A 13,520-nucleotide genomic window follows, 5' to 3' on the forward strand; every position below is an offset into this window, starting at 1 on the left:
ATTACACAACAATAGAATAGTTCAGGGGGTAAAATGAAATTTAGCCTCTATTATTTCTACTTGTCAAACAAGTCAATAGCACCCCTCTTTTTTCCCGTTGTATATATTTCGACCCCTGTGATGTTTGTGGGAACCGCTAGAAAGTTCCTTACAATCGAGACATCCCTTCCTTCCTTCCTTCGTCCATTTCAAAATCCAACTTCTTTGAAATTAATTTGTTCAAAACCGGTGGAGTGTTACCCAAGAATATTCCGCGTCCAAAATTGCAACTTTCGAACAATCCAGGAAAAAATCATCTTCTCTCTCTTAGCTCTCAATCGCAAGTATGGTGAGTATATTTTTTTTATGAAAGATTATTACAAAGTTCGTATTTTTTTTCTTAGTTTAGGGTTTGGGTTCGCTCGTAAAATGCCAGAAACGGTTTAGAATATACGTACGTTGACACAGGAAAGTGTGAAGGCCATGTTGAATCCGCTAATCTATTTGGCCTTTCCAATTGTGTGTGTTTGTGGAGGTTTTCGAGTTAGCTTTGTGTAGAGCTTGAGATAGGTTATCTGTAGGTGTGATTTCCATCGCAAATAGTTGTATTTTGAGTGTAGCGAATATGGTCTGCTTGTAAGTACTTCGGACTAATCCCTAAAGCCGTCACACCCTTATGCATAGGGTTGGGGTGGCCCAAGAGTTGTTGGCAGGAAAAATCGAACCCATGACTTTAGGAGGGAGCAAATCCCTAAGTCTCTTGCTTTGGAGATACACTCTTCCTCCATAGAAATTCCGTATCGAGGTATTTTTTTCTTGTGATTTTGTCTCATTCCTCCTTTGGTTCTCTTGCTCTCCCTCCACTCTCTCAAAACTCCGAAAACTCTCTGGCGTGGTTTAGTTGGGCGGATTAGACTTGGTTTTGGGAATTGGGTAGACCCTAGACCCCAGGGGTCCATTTGATTAGCAAAATAATGGTAGAAAGTGCAAGAAAGAGAAAAAATTTGTACTTTTTTGGTGATCACTTAACAAGAATATCCTAGAAAGTGATAGAAAGTAAACTTTCCCGTACAACCCTCTCTAAAGCTAGGGAGTGTGCTTTACTTTTTCTACAAAAAGTGCTGGAAAATTTTATTTTCTTGCAAGAACGAACATTTATTACTCTAACTCCCGTATTTTCTTGCAAAACTTTCATCTTAATCAAACGGATGCAAGGAAAAAAAATACTTTTTCTTTTTCTTTTCTTTTCTTTTACTTCACTTTCTCTCATTTTCACTTTCCATTATATTTTTCTCGCTAATCAAACGGGCCCTAGGAGTTCGTTTGGCGGGCAGGTAAGATTTTTTGGGGTTAAGGAAGAAGGGGATAAGAGGTGAATATACTATAACAAGGGAATTAGTTAAGGAGGGATGAACTAGGAAGGGGTTTGTTTGGTAGTTGAAATGGATTGATATATGTGGGTGGATGAGGAAAGAATGTGAGAGTTTAGTGGGTGGTTTCTGTTGGATAATCCTTGTAATGAGAATACAAAAAGAGTTTGAAGGCCCTACAAAAAGGGTTTTGAGGCCTCTTAGTTATCCATCAGATAAGGCTATAAGCAGTCCAGGCGCAAAGGGTGAACAAAACACTGGATAACAGTGGACTTGGATTAGTTTTTCCCCCAAAAGCCCTTATCCCCCTCCCTTCTTCGCCCGCCAAACGTCCCGTAAGATAGGATAGCAGAATCTCTGCATGTGGATTACAAGTCTTGTGAAACCGCATGCCCTGGCATTTGAATGTAACAGTAGGTGGGGGGTTTCAAATCTCTTAGACAATTGATCCCACAGAACATGAGACATGTATGACCTTTTAGGCTGGGAATTGATATTGGTAATTGAAAAACCCCTGGATAGTGATCGCAAAGACGGCTACTACAGGAGCGCATGCTGTACAACTCCATTTATATGATAAAGAGAGAGATTTCGTAGAGCTACTACAGGAGCACATGCTGTACAACTCCATTTATATGCTAAAGAGAGATTTCGTAGAAGTATATGCCACTATGCTGATTTTACAGTTCATTAATTTGTATTTCAATGAAACCATGGTGGCTTGGTAGTGTGGTGGTTTTCCTACTTCGGTTCTGATGACTATTTGAGAGTGGTGATAATTCATTCCTAACAGATGATGTTTAAACCTGAATTTTTCACCAGGCTACACCGTTGATAGCAGGAATTGCCGTTGCAGCTGCTGCTTATGCTGGTAGATATAGCATCCAAGCTTGGCAAGCATTTAAAGCAAGACCACCAAGATTACGCAAATTTTACGAAGGGGGATTCCAGCCTACAATGACAAAAAGAGAAGCCGCTCTTATTCTTGGAGTGAGGTACTGTTGTTTTCCTTTCTATTGAGTTGTAGGAATCATTAGCCTTGCCATCCATTTTCTAGATTTTGTCTATTTCGTCACGGTTGTCTGCATGAGTTTTATGGTCATGATGGTTTTGTGATGCAAACATATATGAAAATTGGAGCTTTGGATGCGTTGTTGTATGTCGTTACATTCCATTTCTGTTAAGTTTTGATTATTAAGATTAACAATGAGGATTTTCTGTAAGTTCAGATAATTCGAAATCAAGGATTTTATGTTTTTGATAACTCAGGTGTCCGGTCCAATTTACGCGTACCTCGACTAATCTTGGGGGCCCAATCCCACCACCCACTTGCGGGGAACCCAATTAAAGCCGGAGCAATTGCTCTGTGTGGACTAGCCCCAAAGGAGTTGATAGCTCCTATGAGATTTCGAACCTGAGACCTTAGGATCGAGCAAACACCTAAGCCCCAGGCCAACCCCTTTGGGTTAAGGATAAGGATTATTTACTTTTAGAATTAGGATTCTGTTTCCCTTTTCAGTTAGGGAATCCTTTCATGAATGAGCATTGAGTGTAGCTGTGGTCCATTTGCGCCAACCTTCTCCACCCTTCTCACCCCTTTAAGTGTTGCATCAATTTTTGTATCAGATCGAGGTTCTGGATCCCCCTTTCTCTTGCTTTCTCTTTCCTCGTCACATTGAATACACACCATAGATTGCAGCCTTCCCAGCCACTCTGCTGCTCAATCTGATCTGATCAGACCACGATCCGATGTTGATGATAAGTTGCATTCTTGCATCTGCTGCTTATTTGTGTTGCCACCGTCCTTTGCTGCGTATGTACCTTCTTGTGAGTTTTTGTTTCTGCGGAGCCCTGGGGCACGCATGGATGATCAGTATTCTGTGGAGAAAATGTTCCACTTCCACCAGTAAGGTCCCAACCAAACTATATTCCTGACCAACATTTAAACCTTAACCCAACCCATTACTTAAATAGCCTATCCTCACTAGACTGTTATACAGATCCAAACCCTTACACTACAGCCAGCCTAACCCACCAGAGTTCATGAAACCAGACCCTCAAGGAAAAACCCAAAACAGTCCGGCCAACAGGGAAAAAATAGGCCAGCTCACTTCCAGAAAAAGAAATAAAGAGAACCTTTTCATTTTCTTGCACCATTCACGTTACACACCACCCAATAAATCCATTGTTGCATGTGCGAAACTATCGACCAAATGACACTTGCCTTAATGAGTAGAAGCGCACCAATAATTCACATGCATACACTGAAGTGTGCAACAGAGTTTCCAAAGTTGTCGATCAAGGATTTGCAATGGGTGTTATATCCATACTAGCAATCATGAGGATGAAACTTGAGCCTGAACTGCATCCACGTTCCTGTGTACTATGGGCTGATCCAGCTTCTCTTTTGGTCTTTCAAAGGTGTTTTGGTTCCTATGCAGAAAGCCGACTATTCTGATATGATTTGGTGTGACGTCCTTCCCATGCATCTTGCTCATGTATTACTTGGTTGTCCATGCAGCCTATAATGAGAAAGACAAAAACCTCTACATTCATATATACCCCCCTGGAAAAGGAAAAGCTCTGTTGCTAAATTGTGTCAATCCAAAGAAGAATAGGGTAACTCATGAGTCTCCCACCTCTGTACCTAGTAAGCAACATTGTCACACACCCTCATCAACAGCTTGAGAACCGCAACAATTTCCCATGAGAAGAAAATCAGGCAACTTTCATACTTGAAATGTATGATTCTTTTGCTTGGACTATTCAAATATTTTGAAACCAACTCAAAGTCAAATTTTATTTCTCAATGGAGGAGAATGATGAAAAACATATTTTCAAATTGGATCCTTAGATGTAATTGTACTTGATTGCGTAACATTTCGTTCCTTCAAGTTTTTTAGATAATTAGTTAGGATAGCGTTTAAGTTTCAGATAATTATGAATTAAGTATAAGGAATTAAAGAATTATTTTCTTATTTGACTTATAAAAAAAGAAGAATTTTCTTTTTGAATTTTAGTTACGGCTCTTATCCTATAAATAAGATATTCTGTCAGTGTGAATTTGTGACAGTAGAGTTTGATGACTGGGAATTGAGTTCGAGGGTGTGGCCAACAGGCCAAGTTTGTGTTACCCTTCCCTCCTTGTCAACCCTCCCCATGCTGGATCATTTCATCTCATCGCATCATAGGCATTAAAAATAATGGTTGGCAATCACCATAATCGGTACCTCACCATCTTCGGGACCCCCTGGTGCTGGGGGCAGGAGGGATCCAGACAAGTAGATAAAGGAGTGGACTGAGTAAAGAAATGTTGTCGAAGCAACTGTTCATTCTGTGACTCTGTCATTATTAGTTCAAATCTGCAAATGAACGCCAAGATTGGTGTCAGATATGACTGTGTGTAAGTGTTAATCATCAAGAATTTTCTAAATCAATGTCAATGATATTGCGAAATAGCCTGGGTTGTATATAACAAGGATAGGCATTAATGAGAGAGAGATGTGTCCGAGTGTCTGATCCTCCAAGACTCAGAAATTTAGTGTGTTGAAGTGAGAGAAATATATTTACAATAATGGTAAATTAGAAAACTGTGTTAGGTGACTTCCAAATAAAGTTCAGGCAGAGACCGATGATCTTGAGCGGGCAATTAGGGGAAAAAGTTAAATTCTAGCCAGAGAAGTCCAGGGGCGGAGGTAGCATGGGGGGCGCCGTTTCAAAAATACCAAAAAAAATAAAAAAAAATAAAAATCTAAGGTTAAATATCAATCTTTGAAGAATTTTCACGAAAGGATGCTTTGGTAGAGTCGGCAAAGCACTCTATTGTAAGGCATTCGGCCAGGGTTCGAATCCCTTGACACTGTTTGTTTTTTCCTTTTTTCAAACACTCACCCCCTCTCAGCTCTCTCTCTCTCTCTCTCTCTCTCTCTCTCTCTCTCTCCCTAAATTTCTGAAAGATTTGTTTGTGGAGTAATTTTTTCCACTAATTGGGAAGAAACGTGATCCATTGGGACATCAATTTTATTTTATTTTTTTTGTGATTCTACTAGGTATTTACAATTATGCAAAAAAAAAAACTAATACTTTATGCAAAAACTGTAAAAAAAAAAATGCATTTTAGTGAATGGTAGGTTCAAATCAAGAAAAATTAATATCGTAATGTCTTGCATCAAACTTTACATCTTTTCAAAAAAAAGCCCCCACGAAAAAATCTTATTGTATGACCTTACACTTCATTTTTTTTCTGCATACATGGAACTGGATTTCTATTTAATGGTGCCACCCCCACGTTTGAATCCTGGCTGTGCCACTGGAGAAGTTGACCTTCATTGAAATTTCTGGAGATAATGTATTTACAGGTTCTGTCTTCCTACCAACAGCATAACTACTCTAGCATGAATTTTAGGCTCTACGGACCTGTTCTATGCTTCCACGACTTTTAATCGAAGGAAAGGCTTGTTGTTTTGACTTCGTTCTGTTGTCATCTTCTCCTCCTTGGATGTACTAGGCATGGAATACATCAGCCGTGTTTAGTTGTATCCTGTTCCGCACCTGTGTCGTGTATGGGGGTATCCATGGATTTTTCAGCTGAGTCCGCATCAAGCATATTTAAATGTTACTAAATTTATCCTGTTCCGCACCTGTGTCGTGTATGGGGGTATCCATGGATTTTTCAGCTGAGTCCGCATCAAGCATATTTAAATGTTACTAAATTTTTCAGGAATTGCACAATACATGCACTTAAGCGGTTGGACTGTGGAATGAATCTGTACTACCTTAGATTTCAGGTGGCATATGGTACTTATGTCGCGTCATGCCCCTTTGCCCAATGAAATGATGTGAACATTCACCAAAAGGACAACTCTAAGTTGGCGCGAGGAAATTTTTTCTCTGTTCAGGTTTTAAGAACTACGGTTTTGCTACAGTCATGAAACATGTTTACAGCTTTGCCCTACTAAACCTTCATGCGTGCCTACGTAAAAATTTTGTAGTCCCACTTCTTTATTGCTCCTACCAGGTTACTTTGATATGTTGTTTCATGCTTTTTTCTGCTAAAATATCCCCCTGTTGATGTTCCCTCCAATCGTACTACTTGAACTGGACCTCTCATAATCTTAAGTGGCCGATCCTTAACTTGATGGCATTTGGTGCTATAACAGTCTCTTTCACGTGCAATAAGAAGTTGTTCATCTTTGGGCTATTCAAAACAGTGTGTTAAAGCTGCTTTCTACAGTACACTTGGGAATTTATTGTCACTGGTGGTTCTTATTTTCATTGGTGGTATTGCCTGGTTTTGATTTCCATGGTTGATTCTGCTATCTCAGCCAACCACCAGAACCTTTGAACCTAGTGAAAAATGATTAATTTCTTAAGAAGATCCGTGAAGATGATTTTCCGTTTCAGTTCTACGGGTGAAATTTTAACGAATTAATCATACTGGTGTGGCTGCAGGGAAGAACGGGAGTGAGTTGTAAAAAATGTAGTTTTGTTTTTTATTCATTCCTGAACTATATATGTCCTGTTTCAGTGAGATATTTCTTGAGATATTCATTTATTAAATTTTGCAGGGAAAGTACTCCGGCCGATAAGATTAAGGAAGCGCACAGAAGGGTGATGGTGGCAAACCATCCGGACGCAGGTGGTAGCCATTACCTTGCTTCTAAAATCAATGAAGCTAAAGATATGATACTCGGAAAGACAAAGGGGAGTGGCTCTGCTTTCTAAGACAAAGCTGCTTCGGTCAAGGTTTTGGGAGATGGCCGCTCCCAAATGGTGTTATCTGCATCAATGAAGTTTTGAAAATTAGAGGGTCTGTTGTTCCATTAATCTTTTCAAGCCAGCAGTTGTAAACTACTTGGAAGTTGGAATTTTTGAATCCATTTGAGCTTATTGAATGCGGGAGAAACTGCTTGATTTGTGACTTGTAGCACCGGTTAGCTGTCGAAATAAGTTGCTCTCGAGACAATGATAGTTTATTGAAACTTGAACTTGACTTCTGTGGAATTCTTCAAGGCAACAGCCATTTGCATGATATTGGAGTATGGTTTGGTAATGAACGACTGGATGTGTGTCTGTCTGCTTCTGCTACCACTTTTTTTTTTTAATCTCATACCTGATTTGTTTGAGTATGAAATTTTCCTTAAGATGTATTATTGTATCTTCTGAAGTTCTGTTTTGACAATTTTATTCCAGGAATCACTATAGAAGCCGGTCATCTTTAATTCTGGGACCACTGCCCTAGTGAGATGTCTGCAATTTTAGAAGTAACCATTTGCTTTTATCAAATGGTTCCAGTTTGTATGGTTTTACGTGGCATGGACAAACTAGATTAATGTTATCATTGACCTGGTATAATCAATGATTCAATATCAGGTATCGTAAGTCATACCAATAACTCCCTACATATATATACCTTCCGTCCCATTTTGTTTGTTCATTTTCGTTATTCGTGCCGTTCGAAAATTTTGTATTATAGACCTACTCTCCTCAATTCTCTACCGTGGCTCAGCAGGAAAAAGAGTTTGCGCTTAGATTCAATCCGAACCTACCGTGCCGAGATGAACGACATGATGTTGCTTGACACGGGGGTGCTAGGCAACATCTCCGGGTCCAGAAGGGATGGGCATGGTGAATTCGCTTTGTCTATGAATAAGGAAGCTACAAGTAATGAAACTATGAATCTCATGGGGAGTTCGATATTGGCTCAGGATGAAAGCTGGCGACATGCTTGACACATGCAAGTTGACGAGAAGTGGTGTTTCCGGTGACAGATGAGTGAGTAATGCGTAAGAACTTGCTCTTGGGAGGGGAACAACAGCTGCTAATGCCCCGTAGGCTGAGGAGAAAAAAGGAGGAATTCGCCCTGAGGAGGGGCTCGCCACTCAATCAATTAAGATTAGCTAGTTGGTTCGTAGTCGCGTCTGAGTACCCCTACTCTACCCTCGAAACCCTTGACCTACTTTCTCTCAACCCTTAAATAGAAAATTACGGGGCAAATTTCACTGACCTCCCCTGAGGTTTCTGAAATGACACTGCCCTCCCCTCCTTTACCCGACAATATCAAGGGACCCCCCTGCCGTTAACTTTCCGTTAGAAAATGGATGGAAAAGGTAATGTTGTACTATACTTTTTACAATACCTATACTACTCTCATCAGACTCTTTACCCCTCTCATTTATAAAATATAAAATACAAACATTTTTACACTTTGCGCTCATTTCACTTTGAGATTGTCCTTATTTAAAAGGATTCATATTTGTTAATTTTCTGTCAAACTCTTGTGAATTATTGGTTCGTCTTGATAAGAGGAATTGAAAAAAGTAAAAAATTAAGACTTTTACCAAATATTTTGAGAAATTCAATATTTTGGGTAAAAGTAATAAATTTATACTCTTTTGATTCCTCTCGTTGAGACAAACCAATAATCCACAAAAATTTAACGCAAAACTAGCAAATACGAAAAAAATTCAAATATGAACAAAAACCAAAAAGCCTAAAAAGCCCCACAAACAAGCCCGCACGAAAAAAAATTTGTGGGTTTGTTTGTGGGATTTTTAGGCTTTTTAATTTTTGTTCATATTCAATTTTTTCATGCAGGCTTGTTTGTGGGATTTTTAGGCTTTTTGATTTTTGTTCATATTTGAATTTTTTTCGTATTTGCTAGTTTTGCGTTAAATTTTTGTGGATTATTGATTTGTCTCAACGAGAGGCATCAAAAGAGTAAATTTATTACTTTTACCCAAAATATTGAATTTCTCAAAATATTTGGAAAAAGTCTTAATTTTTTATTTTTTTCAATTCCTCTTATCAAGACGAACCAATAATTCACAAGAGTTTGACAGAAAATTAACAAATATGAATCTTTTTAAATAAGGACAAAATCTCAAAGTGAAATAAGCGCAAAGTATAGAAATGTTTGTATTTTATATTTTATAAATGAGAGGGGTAAAGAGTCTGATGAGAGTAGTATAGGTATTGTAAAAAGTATAGTACAACATCACATTTTCCATCCATTTTCTAACGGAAAGTTAACGGCAGGGGGGTCCCTTGGTATTGTCAGGTAAAGGAGGGGAGAGCAGTGTCATTTCAGAAACCTCAGGGGAGGTTTCTGTTCGTGTCAGAAACCTCAGGGGAGGTCAGTGAAATTTGCCCAAAATTACGTGCTTTAAATCTAGAACCGAGAAACCACCCTAACCCTACTCTTTTACAGCAGCCTTAACCCTACTCCTTTACTCCTTTGGAGCAGCCAACCCTTCGAAATGAATCTCTCTACGATTACACGTTTCTTCGCCTCGAATTTAGGTCCGCACACGTTTTTTTCTTGGTTATACTTAATGGGAATCAAAAGCTAGGAAAGTTCTTGTTTTAATGAATCGTCTAGTTACCAAAAAAAAAAAAAAAAAGCTAGGAAAGCTTTGTCCGAAATGGTGCGCGACTTGAATTCTTCGAGATGCTGTACTCTAAATCGAGTGAGATCTGACGTGATCTACATCGAGATTAAACATAGTAATGACCCATAATGACCCCGCAAAAATAATCAATTTCTTGTCCATTTAACGTGCCCAAGGGCCTTGGCAAGAAATATTTACTCCCTCAGTTCCAATTTGTTGGTCTCTTTGGGAGTGCTTGTAATTTTTCGATTGATTGTATCTTACAATCTATAATCTTTCAAGTGATTTTAAAAACTTTGTATAAAAGAGATCATTGAGATTTATCAAATAAGATCCATATTTGATATAAAAAATATTATAAATTAAAAGATATAACCAATTTCTTGAGACTTTAAAAAAAGAAAGGAGAATCAAGAATTTGGGACGGAGTGAGTTATATTTTTAAAATGGGATAGCTTGAATATAAAGAGCGTGATGCAGTGGACAATTTAAAAGTTAGTAGCTCGAGTAATAAAGTGAGTTTTTAAAATATAATTTGATTAAAAATCTAAAGAGCTTGATGCAGATGTTCTAAATGTAGGACCTGAGAAAGAACGCACCATTAAATACTACTCCCTCCATCACAAATTTTTTGTCCGATCCGCAAAACGAAGTGTTAAAAATAATGCAATTTTTTCAAGAAAAAATTCAAACTTTTTTCACAAATTAAAAATATTTGTGGAGGTCAGAAAGTATTTTACTCCCTCCATTACCTTATTTTTCAAAAAGTATTTTTTTGAGAAACCGGAACGGCCTCGAAGTCTTTTCAAGGATTGTGGAGGTCAGAGCAGCAAACCCATTTGAGGCCCTGTTCCAGAACACCTTCTTAAAAAATAAGTACTTATTTTATATTTTCAAACTCAAAAATTATATAAATAAAAAATAAGTTTTTAATTTTTTTTGCACCTTATTAAAGATCTCAATGAGATCTATCAAACAAGATCCATATTGATAGGAAAATTATTTGCGTAAACACATAATTTTTGAGCTTGAAATTGCCTTCTTAAAAAATAAGTACTTATTTTCTTTTCCGAAACGGAGCCTGAGTAACCTTCTTCCAAGTTTGTTTCGCTTGTTCCCAAGCCCTTGGTCATCCACCTCCAGCTGATTTGATGTAGTTGCAGGCGGCTACATAATACTTTGTACGCCACATTTTCCCAGGCAACAGTGTGAAATGAGTATTGTCCAAGGGGGTGGGAATGACCTGTCCCTGAGAGAGAGAGAGGAGGGGGGGTTTCTTGCCTTTGACGTTGGTTGTTGGAGGTAAGAAAGAAGTGTTGGACCAAACATGTGAATGAAATTTATTCCTCAAGTAATATAGCCTGCTATTGGTAGCTGCAGAAGCAGTTGATAGTGGACAAGGGCAACAAATCACAATAATTAGCATCCCAAGAATTGCTAGATTGTTGTGAGAAAGATGAATATAGCAATGTTCCTTTTGGTTTAGAGAGAGAGAGGGTTTCTCGCCTTTGAGGTTGGTTGCTACAGCCGAAGTTGGAGGTAAGAAAGAAGTGTTGGCCCAAACATGTTAATGACATTCACTCCGTTTGGTTCAACATTTTGAGAGTTATTTTTAACTCTGGACACAGTTTTCAATAAATTTTTTTCTTTATCTCTCTCTACTCATTACCACTCCAACTCTTAAAAATAACTTTTAAAAATGTAAACCAAACAAAGCAATTGTTCCTCAAGTAATACAACCTGCTATTGGTAGCTGCAGAAGCAGTTGATAGTGGACTTAAAGGGCAACGAATCACAAGAATTAGCATATCCCAAGAATTGCTAGATTGTTGTGAGAAAGATGAAGAACATTGCTATAATTCTTCAGTTAGGCATTCAATTGGATTAAGGAAAATGGGATTCGAAAAGAGGACGAATACCCATTTCTTGCAACTAAATGCAAGTATAGGCCAAAAACTCAACAAGACTTTATTTGTAAACAAATCTACTGCATTTATTTGCTTGTAAACAAATCTAGTACAATTGCGCTAAAAACAGCAGGGCACTCATCCAAGACATCGAGACCTGAACCAATGACGCCGTAAACGTAACCCAGTTCACTGACCATCAAAGATCCCGAGTTCCTCAGGGCTGCATATGCGTCTATTTTGATGATTTTTTGTGTATGACTTTAGATTATCTTGGTCAAAAAATATGAAAAATATCATTTCTCAAATACTCTTGATGAGGCGTTATGTTTAGTTTCCAAAAATTGTTGCTCCGCTCCACTCGTTCTGTTCCGCTACGCTCTGGCATCTGGCCTCTTTCTAGAATTTCATAGTGGTGCAACACCTTCCGAGCACAACTAAATTGAATTATCCTTCCCTTCTGGACAACCCAATAACAAACCCGAATTTCCCGAGCTTATTTTTTTCTTAAATAAGCTTCAAACAACATTCATTTAATCAGATTCAATTAAGTAGATTTAAGAAAAATACATCAATATTCAACAATCAATAAAAAGATGTGATTATTTTGCGTACTAAAATAGGAAATTTCAAGAATCGAGTAATTAAAATGCATTTGTTCTCTACTACATCAAGAAACGTGGTTTCTTGTTGAGAACTTCCAAAATGAGCACCATATTTTCATTTTGTATTTTGTCACTTCTAAAATGAGCACAATATTTCCATTTCTCAAATATACTTTCTGCTCTCGTTAATTTATAATTTCTCAAAAGAAATATTCATTTGTTAAAGAATTTTTTTTACGTGAATCGTTCCTAATTAAAATTCCGTTGAAAACAAACCTGTTGAAATCTATTATATGCACACGCACAACTGAATAGGAAATCAAACCTGTTGAAAACACACAAGATAAAGTTTTTGGAAATCAATTTGGGTTTCACTTTTTACCTTTCCTTTGCCTTCTAAAATTTGAATTCAAAGAATCAATTAAAGCATAAGTTTCCTTATCTTTCCTTTGCCATTTGGAACCTAAACAATTGGATATATATGATAACAACATAATTGGATATATATGGTAACAACATATACATTAATATGTATAGATTAATATGTATAGATGATATTAGAGAATAAATGGTGGAGATTTATGCAGAAATATGTGATAAATCTAGACCGTTGGTTATGTATTGGATTCAAAAGCAGTTTGCCCTTATTATATAGATTTCTTTATACTTAACATATGAGCCACAGTTGTAACACACTTCTCGAGAAACAACACTTTCTTCAACATTGTTGGTGCCGGTTGAATTACTAATGTTTTTTCACTTGTATTGATCGTATCGGGATATGTATCGTGTATCTTAAGATACGTTTTTTGGAAGAGTAGAATTTTCTAATGTTTAGTTGGACAAGATTTTTAGAAGAGGGAGAATATTAAAGAGAGGCGTGGGGAAGGAGAATATTTATATTACGCTTGAACTCTAACTTTTTTTTGGCTTGGTACAAAATAGTTAGAACCCATCCTTATTTATGCTAGTCCATGGAAGATTTTAATACAAAGATATTTTCATACAAGATTAACTTTGAGGTAATTCTAGAATTAGACATATGCCTAATTTTCCCAAAAAAGACTAAATATTTCATAAGGATATTCTAGAGCTTCTAGAGCCTATATATTTTAGACTTCTAAAAACTAGATATTTATAAAAAGTACACAAGTAATAGTAATATTGTAATTTCACTTTTTTTTTTTTTTTTTTTGAATATATTGTAATTTCACATTAGGTTGATCAGACATAGATAACCCGACCCTATTTTTCATATATGATTATCGA

At 37.4% G+C, this 13,520-nt stretch overlaps 1 protein-coding gene across 1 annotated transcript; it reads left to right on the forward strand.

Annotated features, from left to right (window-relative positions):
• Positions 1 to 90: 90 nt before the first annotated feature.
• LOC131327178 (mitochondrial import inner membrane translocase subunit TIM14-1-like) lies at positions 91 to 7,405 on the forward strand. The gene is made up of 3 exons (XM_058360205.1): positions 91 to 328; positions 2,172 to 2,344; positions 6,917 to 7,405. Exons 1-3 carry the CDS (start codon positions 326 to 328, stop codon positions 7,071 to 7,073), a joined length of 333 nt encoding a protein of 110 aa, XP_058216188.1. The 5' UTR covers positions 91 to 325; the 3' UTR covers positions 7,074 to 7,405.
• The last annotated feature ends 6,115 nt before the right edge of the window (positions 7,406 to 13,520 follow it).

This window comes from Rhododendron vialii, chromosome 5a (assembly GCF_030253575.1).
Source record: "Rhododendron vialii isolate Sample 1 chromosome 5a, ASM3025357v1".
Taxonomy (NCBI): Eukaryota; Viridiplantae; Streptophyta; class Magnoliopsida; order Ericales; family Ericaceae; genus Rhododendron; species Rhododendron vialii.

Bases quoted from the DNA above. Each gene is read 5' to 3' on its own strand.
- LOC131327178 (XM_058360205.1), top strand. The intron at 2,345-6,916 runs GTACTGTTGTTT...TAAATTTTGCAG, and splicing joins GCTCTTATTCTTGGAGTGAG to GGAAAGTACTCCGGCCGATA.